The sequence below is a fragment of the Arvicanthis niloticus genome, chromosome 12 (genome assembly GCF_011762505.2).
Source record: "Arvicanthis niloticus isolate mArvNil1 chromosome 12, mArvNil1.pat.X, whole genome shotgun sequence".
Lineage (NCBI taxonomy): Eukaryota > Metazoa > Chordata > Mammalia > Rodentia > Muridae > Arvicanthis > Arvicanthis niloticus.
The window spans coordinates 19,693,077-19,708,053 of NC_047669.1; the positions used below are offsets into that span (position 1 = coordinate 19,693,077).

Here is a 14,977-nt window from a genome sequence, read left to right on the forward strand (position 1 = left end):
GTGTATTCCTCCTATTCCAAGTTTCTTCAGTACTTTAACACAAAGGGATATTGGGTTTTGTCAAAGCCTTTCCGTGCCTCTCTCGATGTCCATGTGATGTGTACTTGAGTTCCTTTGTGAAGCACATAACATTTATGGGTTTACATATATTGAACAAAGCACTGCCAAATCAACAAAATGACAAGAATCAACACAAAACTTTAGGTAACTCTGAATACTAATGGCTTCAAATATTCAACCTAAAGACACAAACTACTAGTTTGGATTAAAAGGAGCAACCATCTATTTCTGCCCCCAGGAAATGTTTCTTAGCATACAAAAGAGACACTGCCTTATGGTGCTAGGATAGAGAAAGGTATTCCAACCAAATGGACCTAAGAAACAAGCCCAGGCTGGCCTCATACTGGCTATGTAGCTAACAGTGACCTTGACCTCCTGATCCTCCTGCCTTTAAGTCTGGGATTACAGGCTTATGTCACTGCACATGGGTGTAAGAGTGGTGGCTCTCTAAATCACATACTTCGATCTACAGTACTGCATCCTGCTTTTTTATCCAGTGAGCACCAGCATCAAGAACAGCCAAGAACCCAGTGTGACACCTGTGACGCACACGCGCTGACAGACGTGAGAGTGCTCCTGCCTCCCATGCATGTAGTGGTCACATGGCCGTGAACTGTAACTGAGGAGCCTTGTAGTGCAGGTGTTCACACCCATACCCTGGGCACCCTCTGCTCCACTTTTTATGGGATCTCCTGCTTGGGGAGTTGGTGTCAACTTCTCATGTTCTCCTTTTCCTCTCAGTGTCATTTCTTTCCTTTTTGTGAGTTGTTAATTTTCCTCTCTTCTGTTTGACAGTTGAAGAATAATTGAATGTTACACAGGTCTTATGTATATACTCAGTGCTCCAAGGTTGTTTATGAACAGGCTGTTAAAGTTCTCCAAAAATACTCACTAGGCAAAGGCAGGTAGATAGATCACTGTGAGTTTGACACCAGCCCGATCTACATAGCAAGTTCCAGGCCATCCAAGGCTGCATAGTGAGACTCTGCCTTGAAATTAATTAATTAGCTAATTAATTGATTCTCCCAAAATAGACTCAACTGCTGGTGTCCAGCCAGACATCTTAGCGTAAACCTAGTCAGGCAAAGGGGGTTATGGAGTTGACAATCGTGGTCAAAGCTTTGGCAGTTTCTTTTGGAAATTTCTATCTTCTTTAACTCCTTGCTATTCTGTGGCCAAAAGCAGTTGGCTTCTGGCAATTAACTTCTTTTTGTTTTTTTTGTTTGTTTGTTTGTTTGTTTTTTGTTTTGTTTTGTTTTTTGAGACAGGGTTTCTCTGTGTAGCCCTGGTTGTCCTGGAACTCAATCTGTAGACCAGGCTGGCCTCAAACTCAGAAATCCGCCTGCCTCTGCCTCCCAAGTGCTGGGATTAAAGGCGTGCGCCACCACCGCCCGGCTGGCAATTAACTTCTGATAGCAGCAGGGGATTTAAAAAAAGAAATTTACTTACTTGAGCTCTTTTCTCCCTGGCTCAAGGGCCCCTGGCTGATCAGGAAAGAGGCTCAGAGTTCATAAGCTCTTCATGAACTAGAGAGGAAAGAAAAGAAGAAAGTCAGGCATACACACAGATACACACACACACACACACACATACATTTTGGTAGGGCCTGACCACCTATCTCATCAGTTCTACAAGTATTCATGCATAGTTACATACATACGTACGTACATATGTATGTATGTATGTACATGCATATAGACAGACAGACAGACATACAAAAAGCCACATTTTATTTCTTTTTCTGGCAATTTATATCTTCTAGACAAAAATTACCTCATAGATAAAATGTTACAAAATGAAAGTTACAGAAGGCTGTTGATAGTAAGTTCAAAACAGTGTTTTATTCTGTAAGCTCATTATAAGTCCAAAGCAAAAGCTGCATACCTGTGATCTCATCCTTGGATCTGACTTAGAATGAATGTTTTTCCTTCATCACAAATTATCCCAAACCTGTTTCTCTTCTTAGTACAATTTATGAAAGCTCATTGTAGTCCTTAGTTATGCAGCCTTTCTTTACTATTTTATGAGGAGGGGGAACATTCTATTCTCGATTCCAACTTTATTACATCTTTTTGGCAAAACAACTAAGACCATCTTCTTAAACTTTTTTCCTAAAATCATATGAATCAAAACAGGAAGTCATCAATTAATCTAAACAATATTAATTCATGAAAGTTCATCTTCATGTTGATCTTCAATAATTTGCCCAATAGGGTGGGCTATGCCCAGGTGTCATTAGGCTGTGTAATAGTGGCAGGAAAGGCCTATCAGCAGTGAGAAGCAGTCCTGGGATGAAGTCTCTGAGGCTGTGCCTCTCCAGAGTGCACCAATCACAGCTATGCGAGACAGTGGGCCATCTCCAGGAAGCTCACTTGCTTGCCATAGCCTTTTCCTAGATGGCTTCTATCACCCAACCCTTGATAAATTAAACTTTTATCTTTGTAACTGCATCCCAGCTTACTTCTTGGTCCTTAGTTCCCAGTTCCTGGGCCTCCCTTGTCATCTGCAGTATACATGAGTTTTCCTCTATTGGACTCGGATTCAGTTCATTTGAGACTATTAAATCAGCTTCTACTTGTGTATCTTCCAATCTGTCCATGCTTGCTTCTGAGAATTCCATATTGGTAAAAACAAAGTTCATCCAAGAATGTTCCCTATGAACAACATTTTTAAGTCATTTTTTTCACCAAGTTGTGTGCATTCTGTTTCCCAGCTTATAAATGTCTACTTCACTGTCATCCAAATCCTGTCCTATCTCCAGGACATAATTACACTTCTCCTATGAAACTTTTTGATGTTTATATTAAGTTTATTTTCACTATTTTTCATTTCTCAGTCATAAACAGTTTATTGGTTAAATTTCTTTATTTTTACAGTCTTATGCAACCCAGGCAGCTTCAAACTGGACATGTAGCTGAGGCTAGTCTTGAACTCCTGACCTCTTGTCTCTACCTCCTAAATGACACAACTAAAATTTGCATCCCACTCTTACTTCCTCAGTTAGAGCTACTAGAAGAGGTAGGGGATCCGAGAGGAGTTGGGAGAGGAGGTGAATATCCTCAGAGTACCCTGTATAAAATTCTTAAAGATTTAATAAAAATATTATTTTTTTAGAAGCTATTGGAGGACAGAGCCTGTATTGTAGACCTCAGCCAAGCGCAGTGGCAGTGGTTGGTAACCAGTGACTCCAGGGCATGGGGAAATCGCTAAGTTTTAGCTTCTAGGCCCTGGACTTGGTCCTCAGCATAGAAGTTTAATAAAGAAGAGTTAGTTACTTTGCTTGTTGTCATGACTGAATACCTCACAGGATGCAGCCTAATGCAGAAGAGTTTTATCTGGGCTCACAGTTTCAGGGGACATGGCTCATCCCCATCACAGTGGAAGGACAGCGGCAGTGTGTGATGGCACTGCCTGCTCACTTCTTAGCAGACCAGGAAACAAAGCCAGGGCAGGAAGCCAGTCCATCTGAGGTCGGTCTAAGCTGTAAACCTCAGGGCTCACGCTTCCTCTAGCTCAGTGGTTCCGAACCTTCCTAATGCTGCGACCCTTTAATATGCTGTGGTGACCCCCCAACCATAACATTATTTTCATTGCTAGTTCATAGCTATAATTTTTTACTCTTATGAATCATAACATAAATATCTGTGCTTTCTGATGATCTTGGGCAACTCATGTGAAAGGGTTGTTTGACTCCCAGAGGGGTCACAACCCACAAGTAGAGAACCTCTGGCCTAGCCAGTCCCCGCCTCCCAGAGGCTCTGCACCCTTTCCCAGACTGTACTACCTGCTGGGGCCAAGTGCTGAAGCACAGCCTGCTGGGGACATTTTACCTCCAAATTGAACAGCCAGGTATGTAATCTTGACACTCAAGTGCCCGAGGCAGAAGGATCATGAACATGAGGCAGCCCTGAGCTAGCCCACCCCAAGGTTAGCGTTAATGTGTCTGCTCTTTAAAATGGGTTTCCTGATTCTTGCTTTTAAAGATGTTACCAAATCTAAAGATAGTCAATGTAAACATTTTTAATCACTGAGCAGAAAGTCAGGGGTAGGCAGGAAAGCAGGAAGAGCTTTCACTGCAAAATTCTCTCTCTCTCTCTCTCTCTCTCTCTCTCTCTCTCTCTCTCTCTCTCTCTCTGTGTGTGTGTGTGTGTGTGTGTGTGTGTGTGTGTGTGTGTACACTGTATAAATGTACCCAGGACCTTTTTGCAGAATTTGGTGACTCTTGGACTCGCCTCTGCTTGGCAGAGATTGAAGCCTAAAGTGTTGAAGAGACCAAGCTGGAGTGTGCAGGTTTCCAGGGCCTCTCAATTCACTTTGCTGAGCCAGAGTTTCAGGGCTACAGCCACAGGCTGGAGAGAGCTCAGCGGTCACAAGTGCCTTCTGCTGTCCCAGCACACCTGAGTTTTATTCCGAGCATCATGTCAGGTGGCTCACAACTGCCTGTACCTCCAATTCTAGAGAACCCCAAACCTTCCTCTGGCCCCTGTAGGTGGTATACAGACATACACACAGAGACACATAAATAAATCTTAGAGAGAGAGAAAAGGAGAAGACCTACTACCATCAAGTAGAATTCTTTTAGAACCTAAAATACCTTAACTCATAATATGTGAGTTGAAGGCATGCCCACATCCCAAACTGTGCATGTTAGGAAACCATTTTGGTCATTTATGATATGTGCCTATGTGTTCCTGTTTGTGCACACATGTATATGGCCGTGTGTACCTGTGTGTGAAGGCCCCGGGGATGACTTAGGTGTTACTCCTCAGTAGTTGCTGCACCTCTTTTTTGAGATAGGGTCATTGAACCCAGAGTTTGCTTGATTCAGCTAGTCTTGATGGATTGAGCTAGGCTGGCTGGCCAGTGAGCCTCAGGATCGGCCTGTGTATACCTCCACAAGCCTGGCATTGTATGTGGATGCTGGGATCTGAGCTCGAGTCTCGGTGCTTGCACACCCAGCTCTTCACTGGCTCATCTCTTCCCAGCCCCCATTTTTGTAAACTTTAGTGTCCATCCAGAACTCTCACTGACTTAACCTTTCTCCCCTATTTGAAGGTTTCTTGTTCTCCTCAAGGTCTAAAGGTTTGGGTTCAAGACACTTCGTACCTGTGTAGCCGGGCGGGGCAGGTCCTCCCAGTCCGAATTCAGATGAACGGCTGGATTCACAATGGAAACCTGCTGTGCCCCTCCTGCTGGGACTTCTGTGAGCAGTGTCCACCAGAAACAGACCCTCCAGCTGCCAACCTGACTCGAGCCCTTCCTCTGGGTGAGTACTCACCAATTTGGTGGAATGAGGGCAAGTAAAGAGAAAACTGTTCCTTACAGGATATTGAAGTCCCTTTACAGGGCTCCAGAGTGGGCCAAGCTCCTTCTCCTCTGATGTGAGCTTCTCTAGGAAAATCCTGCATCCTGCTGTTATTGTAAACTTGAAGGCTGTCCTCACATTCACAGTGGCCCTCCTGCCTCTGCATCCCAAGTGCTGGGGTTATACATATGTGCTACAGTGCCCATCTGTTTATTTTCTTACTGTGTGTGCAACTGCTCAATCTGTTTTTTTTTCTTTCTAGAAAGTACAATGTAGCCCAGGTTAGCCTTGACCTTGGCCATGATCCTCTCCAGACTTCCAATTATTAGAATTATAATAGTATACCACCATGACTAGCATGGGTGAACCTTTGTCACTGAATATATCAAAACATATATTATTAATGAAAAACGGGATGGAATGTTATGCATTTTGAGTAAATGTTTGCCTGAGATGGGAGAGAGAGAGATAATTTAATTTTCAAACTACATCTTAAAATATACACTTACTCATTTTGAAACTAAGAGTGAACAAAATTCTACTTATCAAATACAAAAAGAAACCATATTTTAATTATATCATAATGAAGTAAGATATTCAAAAAGGGGACTGGAAGACTGGTCAGTGGATAGAACACTTCCTTCAACAGTACTGGGGCCTGAGTTCAAATCCCTAGGACCCTCATAAAAATCTAGACATTGTGGTGCTTGCCTCTAATCTCAGTCCTTTGCAGTGGGGTCAGGAAGATCCTGTGGGCTCACTGGTCAGCCAGCCAGCCGGTCAGTGAGCTTCAGGTCCCTGAGAGACCGTGTCTAGGGAGTATATGGTAGAGGAGAGTAGAGGAATACACCCGACATCAGGCTCTGACATGTGCACACATGAACACGTGCGCACACACAAGCTACTCAAAATAGGATTAGTACCAACAGAGAAGAGTAAAGCGCACGAGACAAACGCACATACAGAAGGAGAAAGACATTGGCTTATAAGGGTGAGGCTCTCACTAAAAAGTACTGTAGTGTGACTGGGTGGTCACTCCTACCTGAAAGATCTGGAAAGAGAATTGTTTTGGAATTCAGAGGTCTTATGATTTTGGAACATTTGCATATACAAGTGAGCTGTCTTTGGCATGAGACCTAAATCTAAAAACACAAAATATATTGACATTTATATATGCTTCACACACATGCCCTAATGGTAATTTGCTACAGTGTTTTTGGTGTGCCTCTGTTTTGATCAAGTGAGACACGGGATTTTCCACAAGTGGGGTCATCTCTGTTCCCAGAACAGTTTGGATTTTGGAGCATTTTAGATTTCAGGTATTCAGATTAGGGATACTCTAGTCTTCTATTCATTCCATGAGTCTAAGGTGACACATTCCAGTGCATTTTTTTAGAACCAGGAGGAGGTCAGAAAGGACTGGCTTCAGAAGGCCTCAATGAAGGTGTCCACACTGAGAATTAATAGCAGAATTATGAATCCTTAAAGTATGGCTTTTAGCATTTCATAATATTAACTATAAGCACCATATGCAGTTTCCCCCAAATGTCAGTATTTTTTTTAGTGACAGTTAAATGAGAGTGGCTTCCATGCTGTGGTAGTTTGAATGCTTGCCTGGGAGTGACACTATTAGGAGGTGTGGCCTTATTGGAGGAAGAGTGTCACTGTGGGAGGTGGCCTTTGAGACCCTCCTGCCTGCCTGCCTGGAAGTTAGTCTTCTGTTGCCCTTGGAACAAGATGTAGAACTCTCGGTTTCTCCTGCACCGTGCCTGCCAACCATGATGATAATGGTCTGAACCTCAGAACCTGTAAACCAGCCCCGATTAAATGTTGTCCTTTGGTCATGGTATCTCTTCACAGCAATGGAAATTCTAACTAGGATACATGGTCTGTCTCAAACAAAGAAACAAACGAAAAGTAGATGGCTTTATACAGCTTACAGGTGAAAGTTTATACACTCTAAAGTTAACTTCCTGTCTTTCCCAAAGCCTGGGTTTTTCCCTACCCTAAGTTCTTTAAGTAGAGAGCAAGCTATGGACTTTTTGAGACAGAGTTGGCCTATGTAACATAGGCTGAGGGTGGTAACCTTACTTTAGCATCTCAAATGCTTGGTTAGGTACCTGTCATCAAGCCTGGGTCAGATAGTGAATTCAGAGGGTTTGTATGTGTGTTGGGGGTCTTCAGGACAGTCCTTATTTGTTAGCTCCCTAGAAGGATTCCCAGGACTAGTCTCAGTGGAAACAGATAAAACAGAATCACAGAAGGGAAAAAGACAATGATCAAAGTCTAGAGCAGACTGCTTCCCAGGCGGTAGCTGGGAGCCATCTTAGCTGCAAAACCCCTCAAGCAGCAGCCTCAAGCTGCTATGCAGAAGCCGTCTACACAGCCCCACTCAGCTTCTTTACAGTTACTCTCCTAACAGCACAATGAATTATTTCAAATGGCACAGTCTTAGGTCCTGTCTTACTTAGGGTTTTAGGGCTGTGAACAGACACCATTTCTTCACCTAGAATTTGCTCCAACCCAGGCTGGCCTTGAACTCAGAAGTCTACTTGCCTCAGTCTCCTGAGTCTAAAGGTTTATACTACCTTGCCTGGACCCAAAGATTTTCATGGCCACTGTTCCTCAAGATCCAGATCAAAATCCTGTGTTGTCCAGGCTCATGATCTGGATCCCAAGTGTTCCCTCCTTTTCTGGATTGTAGTTCATTCCAGATTAAAAGTCCAAAGTATTCTTTGTTCAACTGCAAACACAAACAAGCTTAGCTGGGGTCTTAGTGGGATCTTGCCCTCAGATCACCATTCCCTTAATCTCTTTTTATCTTTGAATATAAGATTCAGCTCCTTTTTATTTCCTGTGCCCCTTTATTATTACTTGAACTACACATCTTGTATTTTTTCTTTCGATACTTGCTATGCTTGTTCAAAACACTCTTCATGAGACTTAACCAGAGAACAAAGTCTCTGCTGGGCTTTTTTGAGACTTCCTTTGTCAATGTAATTAATATAAATCTCTTTACCTTAGCCTCAGGTAGACTTTTTAGTCAAGGACAAAAAGCAGCCACATTCTTCACCAAAATACCATAAAACCAGTCTCTAGGCCACATATTGAAACTCTTGGTCCAGGTCTGCACAGTTCAAATCACTCTCAGTCACAAAGTCTTCCATATTCCTACTAGGATAGCCCATTAAGCCCCATTTAAAACATCCCACTGCTTTCCAAATCCAAAGTCCCATAATCCACATTCTTCCAAACAAAAGCATGGTCAGGCCTATCACAGTGAAAGACCCCCAAGAGGGGAGACCCTCACTCAAGTCTCGGGATATCATGGCCACACAATAACTCGCAAGACACCGATCTTGATGCAAACAGCAAGAGGCTTTATTTCGGGATCAGCTGGCTGAGGTCGAGACTCATAACCCACGCAGGGGTAGAGGAGTTCGACCCCAAGCCCAGGGGGAGAAGGGTATTTAAAGGAAACAAAAACCACAAACCAGGGGGTGAGGGGGAATACCAGTGGAAAGTACCAGCCCATCATTTAGTCAGTCATGTGGGGAACACCCTGAACATGTTTTTCTCAGGAATTTAATCTTGCTCAACCATCTACTTTGTGGTTAGCCAGGTTCCTGGAACCTAGAGCTCTTGAACCAGATGACCTGAATTCTTAGTTCCGCCTTGTTTCAGTCAACTAAGTTCCTGAAACATAGCCAGCTTGGCTCCACTTTATCTGCTAGAGGTCTCAAAAAGTTTCTATTTCTTTCAACAGCAATACCACAGTCTCTGGTACCAACTTATGTCTTAGTTAGAGTATTACTGCTATGAACAGACACCATGACCAAGACAACTCTCATAAGGACAACATTTAATTGGGGCTGGCTTACAGGTTCAGAGGTTCAGTCTATTATCAAGGCAGGAACACGGTGGCATCCAGACAGGCACAGTGCAGGAGAAGCTGGGAGTTTACATCTTCATCTGAAGGCTGCTAGCAGAGTACAGACTTCCAGGCAGCTAGAATGAGGGTCTTAAAGCCCAAGCCCACAGTGACACACCTATTCCAACAAGGCCACACCTTCTAATAGTGCCACTCCCTGGGTCGAGCAAATACGAACCATCACAGGTCCTTTGATGGAATTTATAGTAAATGTAGTGGTTTAATATGTAGTTGATAGGAAAGATTCATTTTATTGTTCCCATTTGGTTGGTTCACATAACCATCTTACAGAAGTAATATATTTCAGAATATTAAACTCATTGCAGAAGTAATACTATATTTCAAAATATTAAACTAATTTTTTTATTTACTTTCAGACAGGGTTTTATTCTCACCCAAGGTGGCCTAGAACTTTCTGTGTAGACCAGGTTGCCTCAAACTCATGGTGACTCTAGCCTCTGACTCTGGAGTGCTTAGGTTACAGAACTGCACACCCACGCCTGTTTGTGGAGCACTAAGGATTGAACCCATAGCCTCCAGCATGCAGGGCAAGTGCTCTTCTGCTGAGCTCTGGCTCCAGGCCTCTCCATCCCCTCCCTGAGCTCTGGCTCCAGCCCTCTCCATCCCCTCCCTGAGCTGTGGCTCCATCCTTTCTCTCATCCTTTGCTCAGCTCTCAGTGTTTGATCGGATGATGTAATCACACACGGCCTGTTGTGTTGTTTTCTCCCCTAGATCTCTGCTCCTGTTCTTCTAGCCTGGTGGTCACTCTTTGGCTCCTCCTTGGCAATCTGTTCCCTCTGCTGGCCGGATTCCTTCTGTGTGTGTGGCACTAGGAGTGGAAAAGTGAACTCTCAAGACGACAGTTTTGTCATGTTCCCATGAACAAAGCACAGGACCTGGGTGATCGCCAGCCCAGGCAGATGATACAGACGGCAGACGTGCCGTTCTGACTCTGGCTTGGAAGTGCGTCCACAGTAGGACTGTGAAGAGTGGGTCACCCAGTGTGACTGTTCCGCGGCAGTCACTCCTTACCAGCCACACAGCCACCTCGGAGTTGTGGAGAGGAACTGCCCAAGGCTCCTGAGTTCATGGATATGCAGTCTCCTGGCAGTTCTTCTTTAATGCCAAGTGGATGGTGGGATTTGCTGTGATCACATACCTCAGCATTTGCGTTCATGAGCATCAAGGTCACCCAGAGCAGCTGATGGCCCAGTCCAGAGTTTGACTTGAGGATCCCATCCTCCAGAGTACAGAACTGGTCATCGGGATTTCAGATTTCCCACCAGCACTGCACCTGTTTAAATGAGCATCTGGATATGGTACCCTCAAATCAAAAATACCCTCAGATCAATGGTATACTCCTTGTCCGACCGTTCTGCTAAAGCATCTGACTCGACTGTGTTTGCCTCTCCTGCCAGCTGTGATGGTTCGCTGAGCTGTTGTCAGTGTGGCATTAGCCCTCTGCGCCTGGTCTGTGAGCTTGGTGTCCACTTGCTTTTCTCATTAATTTCATAGCAACATGGAAAACCAACCGTGGGAGAGGATGAAGTGCAGGGTGCGGTCAGAGGATTGAAATCATGCAAACAGAAGGCGACATGATTGCGCTTCAGGTAATATTTACACAAACAGTAGTCCATCAAAACCCAACTGATCCTTTCTGGCCTATGTGAATTTTAAAGGTTTAGACATGGACAGGCATGCAGTTACTTCCAAGAGGACTGGGCGAATTATTGCTAAATCACAAAGTTATTTCATAGACGAGAAAACCTCAAGTTATCACAAGGTCATCTGAATTGCTTCCTAACAGCAAAGTACAGGTTTGGGGTCGAGCCTGCCCACCGGCCCATCTGGACTCGGTCACAGCACTTGTGTATTACCTCTGTTTACATGTCTGTTTCCTCCCGTGTCTGACACTCCTGTACCACACAGATTCTGTGAGGCAATCCTTCTGCACCAGAGCTTACCAACCCTCTTGTAACTTAACTTTGACACTCTCTAAGGAAAAGCAATGTCCTGGTTTTCTCCCTAAAAATAATCAGTTACTGTGGTGTTAGAAATGGCCTTACGACCAGCAAGATGGCTTAGTGTCTCAAGGCACTTGCCACTCAGCCTGAAATCCTGAGCTTGACTACTGGAGACAACAGGGGAGAAGAAAGGGACTGACACCTGAAAGTTGTCTTCTGACCTACACATGTGCACGCACACACACACACACATACACACACTCATGTAAATGTAAAACAGTTTTTAAAATGAAACATGACATTTAGACACACTATTCTTCTTCCCTCTGTTCCATTCAGCATATAGTTATTGTGTGTTCTAGTTAAGACATTTCCAAGTGGAGCATGGTGGCCTGTAATCCCAACACTTGGGAAGGAGAGGCAGAAGTTCAAGGTCATCCTCAGCTACATAGGGAAATTCTATTAGAAGCCAGTATTGGCTACATGAAGTATTTGGGAGTAGGCAGGAGACAGGAATTGTGTAAGGGAACAGAGCACCATGGTGTAAGCACTGACTAACCAGCTGTGGCACTGGAGGAGGCAGGGGCACAGCCTCGGAGAAAAGGAAACTCACCCTTTTGTTTGTTTGTTTGTTTGTTTTTTCAAGACAGGGTTTCTCTGTATAGCCCTGGCTATCCTGGAACTCACTCTGTAGACCAGGCTGGCCTCGAACTCAGAAATCCGCCTGCCTCTGCCTCCCAAGTGCTGGGGTTAAAGGCGTGCGCCACCACTGCCTGGCTCTCACCCTTCTTTTTAAAGGCAGAAGTTTGAAATATGTACTTGCATGCAGTGTAAGTTGGAGGTATTCATCACTGTGCAAAGTTGAGGCTCCTAAACCCTGCCAACTGCAGCTCTCATCGTCTGCAGACCAGTACACCAGGCTTTGCCAGCAGTCTGCATTCTTTAAGTTGTACAGGGTCAGAGAAAAGTGAGTATGTTTTTAAAGGAATATACAATCTGCTGGGTGTGGTGGCACACGCCTTTAATCCTAGCACCTGGGAGACAGAGGGTAGTGGATATCTGAGTCTAAGACCAGCCTGGTCTACAAAACAAGTTCCAGACCAGCCAGGGTCACACAGTGAGAGGAACCTGTCTAAAAAGAAAAAAGAAATACACATAAAACCTTCATATCTATGATGATTATGAGTTTTCCTACAAGACGTATAAAGAATTTCACAAGAAATAACGGAGTATATTTGAGAGTCTGGGACAGGTTTGACGACAGTTCACCTGTTGTGCGGTAACGCCATTTAGGTAGTATTGTTGCCTAGCATGGTGCTTTTTATACTTGAAATATATTTTTGCTTTATTTTTAATTAATATTATATTTGCACTAATGACTTTCTGGAGAAAATGTTACAGATGACTTTTTTTGTATATATATATATATATATATATATATATTTATTAAGCTTGGAATGTGGTGTCCCAGTGTTTTCTCTGCACAAACAAGAGACTTCATGCAGCCAGTGTCACAACACACTGACCTCCTGAGAGTTACTGCTTGGTCTGTTTTGTCTCTTCCTCTTCAGTGAGCCCAGAGCAAGGTCGCTGTCATTTAGCACTGATCCCACATGGTGTACTTAGCAAGGCTTAGACAGTCACTCAGGAAGAGTGTGAGCGGCTCATTGTCATCACTTAGAATATAACACCAAGAAATAGCTTCTGCAGTCAAGATTTCAGTGCAGAATTAGCTGTAGAATTCAGCTGTGAACTGAAGAATTTGAACTTCATGCTAGTGGCAGATTAAACCTTTCATGTTGCAAGGACAAAACCAGTGGCCCATGGAAGGAACCAAGCAGGGTGCTCCATGGTAGGGTGAGGTGGGAAAGAGAGGACAGGTGGGAAAGACAGAAAAGAGAGGCGGGACAGATGATCAGGGGACAGTAGACTGGAGGCCGTTCCTGAATCAGAAAAGTCAAGTGTTTATAAAAACTGACTACCTCGGTGTTCAGTTCAAACACGTAGTTGTGTTTTAAGGCCCTGGGTGTCAAACATATCAAGTGAGTTGTCTCAGGTTTTTGCAGAATTTACAGGAAGGAAGAAAAGCCATGTGAGGAGCCTTGAGCAGGGTCAGGAGGGAGCAGGGCAGCTTCTGGTCGTCTGTGTGGCGACTCCTCCGCTTCTCTCCTGCAGAACATCCTTCCCGTAACACTTAGATTTTTCCTATAGGATTCTTATATTTTTAAGACCAAATGGGAATTCTAAAAAAAGTTATAAATTATACTTACCATTAGTTTTTAGCCTAAGTTGGCTTAGAGTTTATTGAAATTTAAAGATCTATCATAATTGTATGGGTTGTAAATAGTTTTAGGAAGATACGTAAGTAAGTCTATCAGAGTATTTCATGAAATGTTATCAGCATTTTCTTCAAAATTAGATTTACAGATTCAGCTGGGCGTGGTGGTCATGCCTGTAATCCTAGCACTCGGGAAATGGAGGCAGTAGAGTTATGATTTAAGACCAGCCTGGGCTACTGAAAGCAAGAGAAAGTCTCAATCATACCCTCTCCTGCCAAAAAGAAAAAAAAAAAAAAGTACCGTTTGCAGCTGTGGACAAAGCAGTTAGATGGTTGGTCTGAAATTTTACACTGTAAAGCCCTGTGACTAACACTTGGCAAGGCCTAAGTCACGGCTGGCCCTGCTCAGCCTCCTGGAAGCTCCAGCCTGGCCCAGCTGCGCACCTAGAGGCCGGATGAACAGAGAGCTGAGTTGTCCCAGCATGAGGTGGACATCCTCACATCCTCATAGCTGGTCTCATAGTGAACACTAGTTCTCCCTGGCATGGCCTTGGCCCCCCACCCCTCCGCCCAGGACAACTGACACGCTCAATCTAGGCTGCTCATTCTGAAGGGTTGAGCTGGAAAGGTTTTTTCCTTTTTAAATTATGTTGGGACTTTTACGTTTACATTTTTAATAAGTAAAATAGATTTAAAAATTGTTCTTTATTTATGGTGGTGGACTTTTAAGTGTATTGTATTCCTTAGAAAAACACAACTTTAATAAAAAATGGAAACTAACCTGTAGTCTGTCTTTACCTAAAACTATTGACTTTATAAAACCTGGGTAAGAAGCAGACACAGTCGTGAACTTGGGGAAAGACGAGGAGGTTATTACCGGGAAATAGAACTCAGTTTTACTTACGTGTGAAGAAAGTTGTTCTATATCCAGAATGGGGACAGGTCGTGTGTAACACTTGACAAGGTAAGGGGAAGAAAGTAGACCAGAGGGTCCCCAGAACAGTGTGATCCTGCTGTAGTCTTTGCTCTGTGACCAGCCTATTGCAGGTACCACATACTGCAAACACTGTGACTTAGAGAGTGCCTTCCTGCTAAGCCATGTGAGTATGAGTGAGCAGACCCCCCACCCCCCATGGACCTACCTTCCCAGTGTGCACTTGAAGCCATTCTGTTGTGGCACAGAGCCAAGCACTTTGTGCAGCTGATCAGATAATAGTTGTTGAACAGAGATCTTTCTGGGAATTTCCTAGTAATTTTTAGATTCTTCTTAAAGCTTTAACTACTTCATATACGTGCCCACACTACAAACAGTAAGTTCAAGTGTCTTGTCTGTACCTCCTTTTGGTAGAGAACAGCTCCCTTAGGAAACCCTGTTACAGATTTATTCTTTTTTCCCCAGCCTTTCTCATGGACGTTGCTTTGTTTTGACAGGGTCTCC

General features: G+C 43.8%; 1 protein-coding gene across 2 annotated transcripts in view; it reads left to right on the forward strand.

Annotated features, from left to right (window-relative positions):
* Lmln (leishmanolysin like peptidase) overlaps nucleotides 1-14,319 on the forward strand; it is a 62,539-nt gene extending 48,220 nt beyond the window's left edge. For both annotated transcript variants that reach the window (XM_034514757.2, XM_076942836.1), the window contains exons 16-17: nucleotides 5,116-5,326; nucleotides 10,030-14,319. In XM_034514757.2, the coding sequence (XP_034370648.1) occupies nucleotides 5,116-5,326; nucleotides 10,030-10,130 (312 nt within the window). In that variant the 3' untranslated portion in view covers nucleotides 10,131-14,319. The remainder of the gene's footprint in view (nucleotides 1-5,115; nucleotides 5,327-10,029) is intronic.
* Nucleotides 14,320-14,977: the final 658 nt, after the last annotated feature.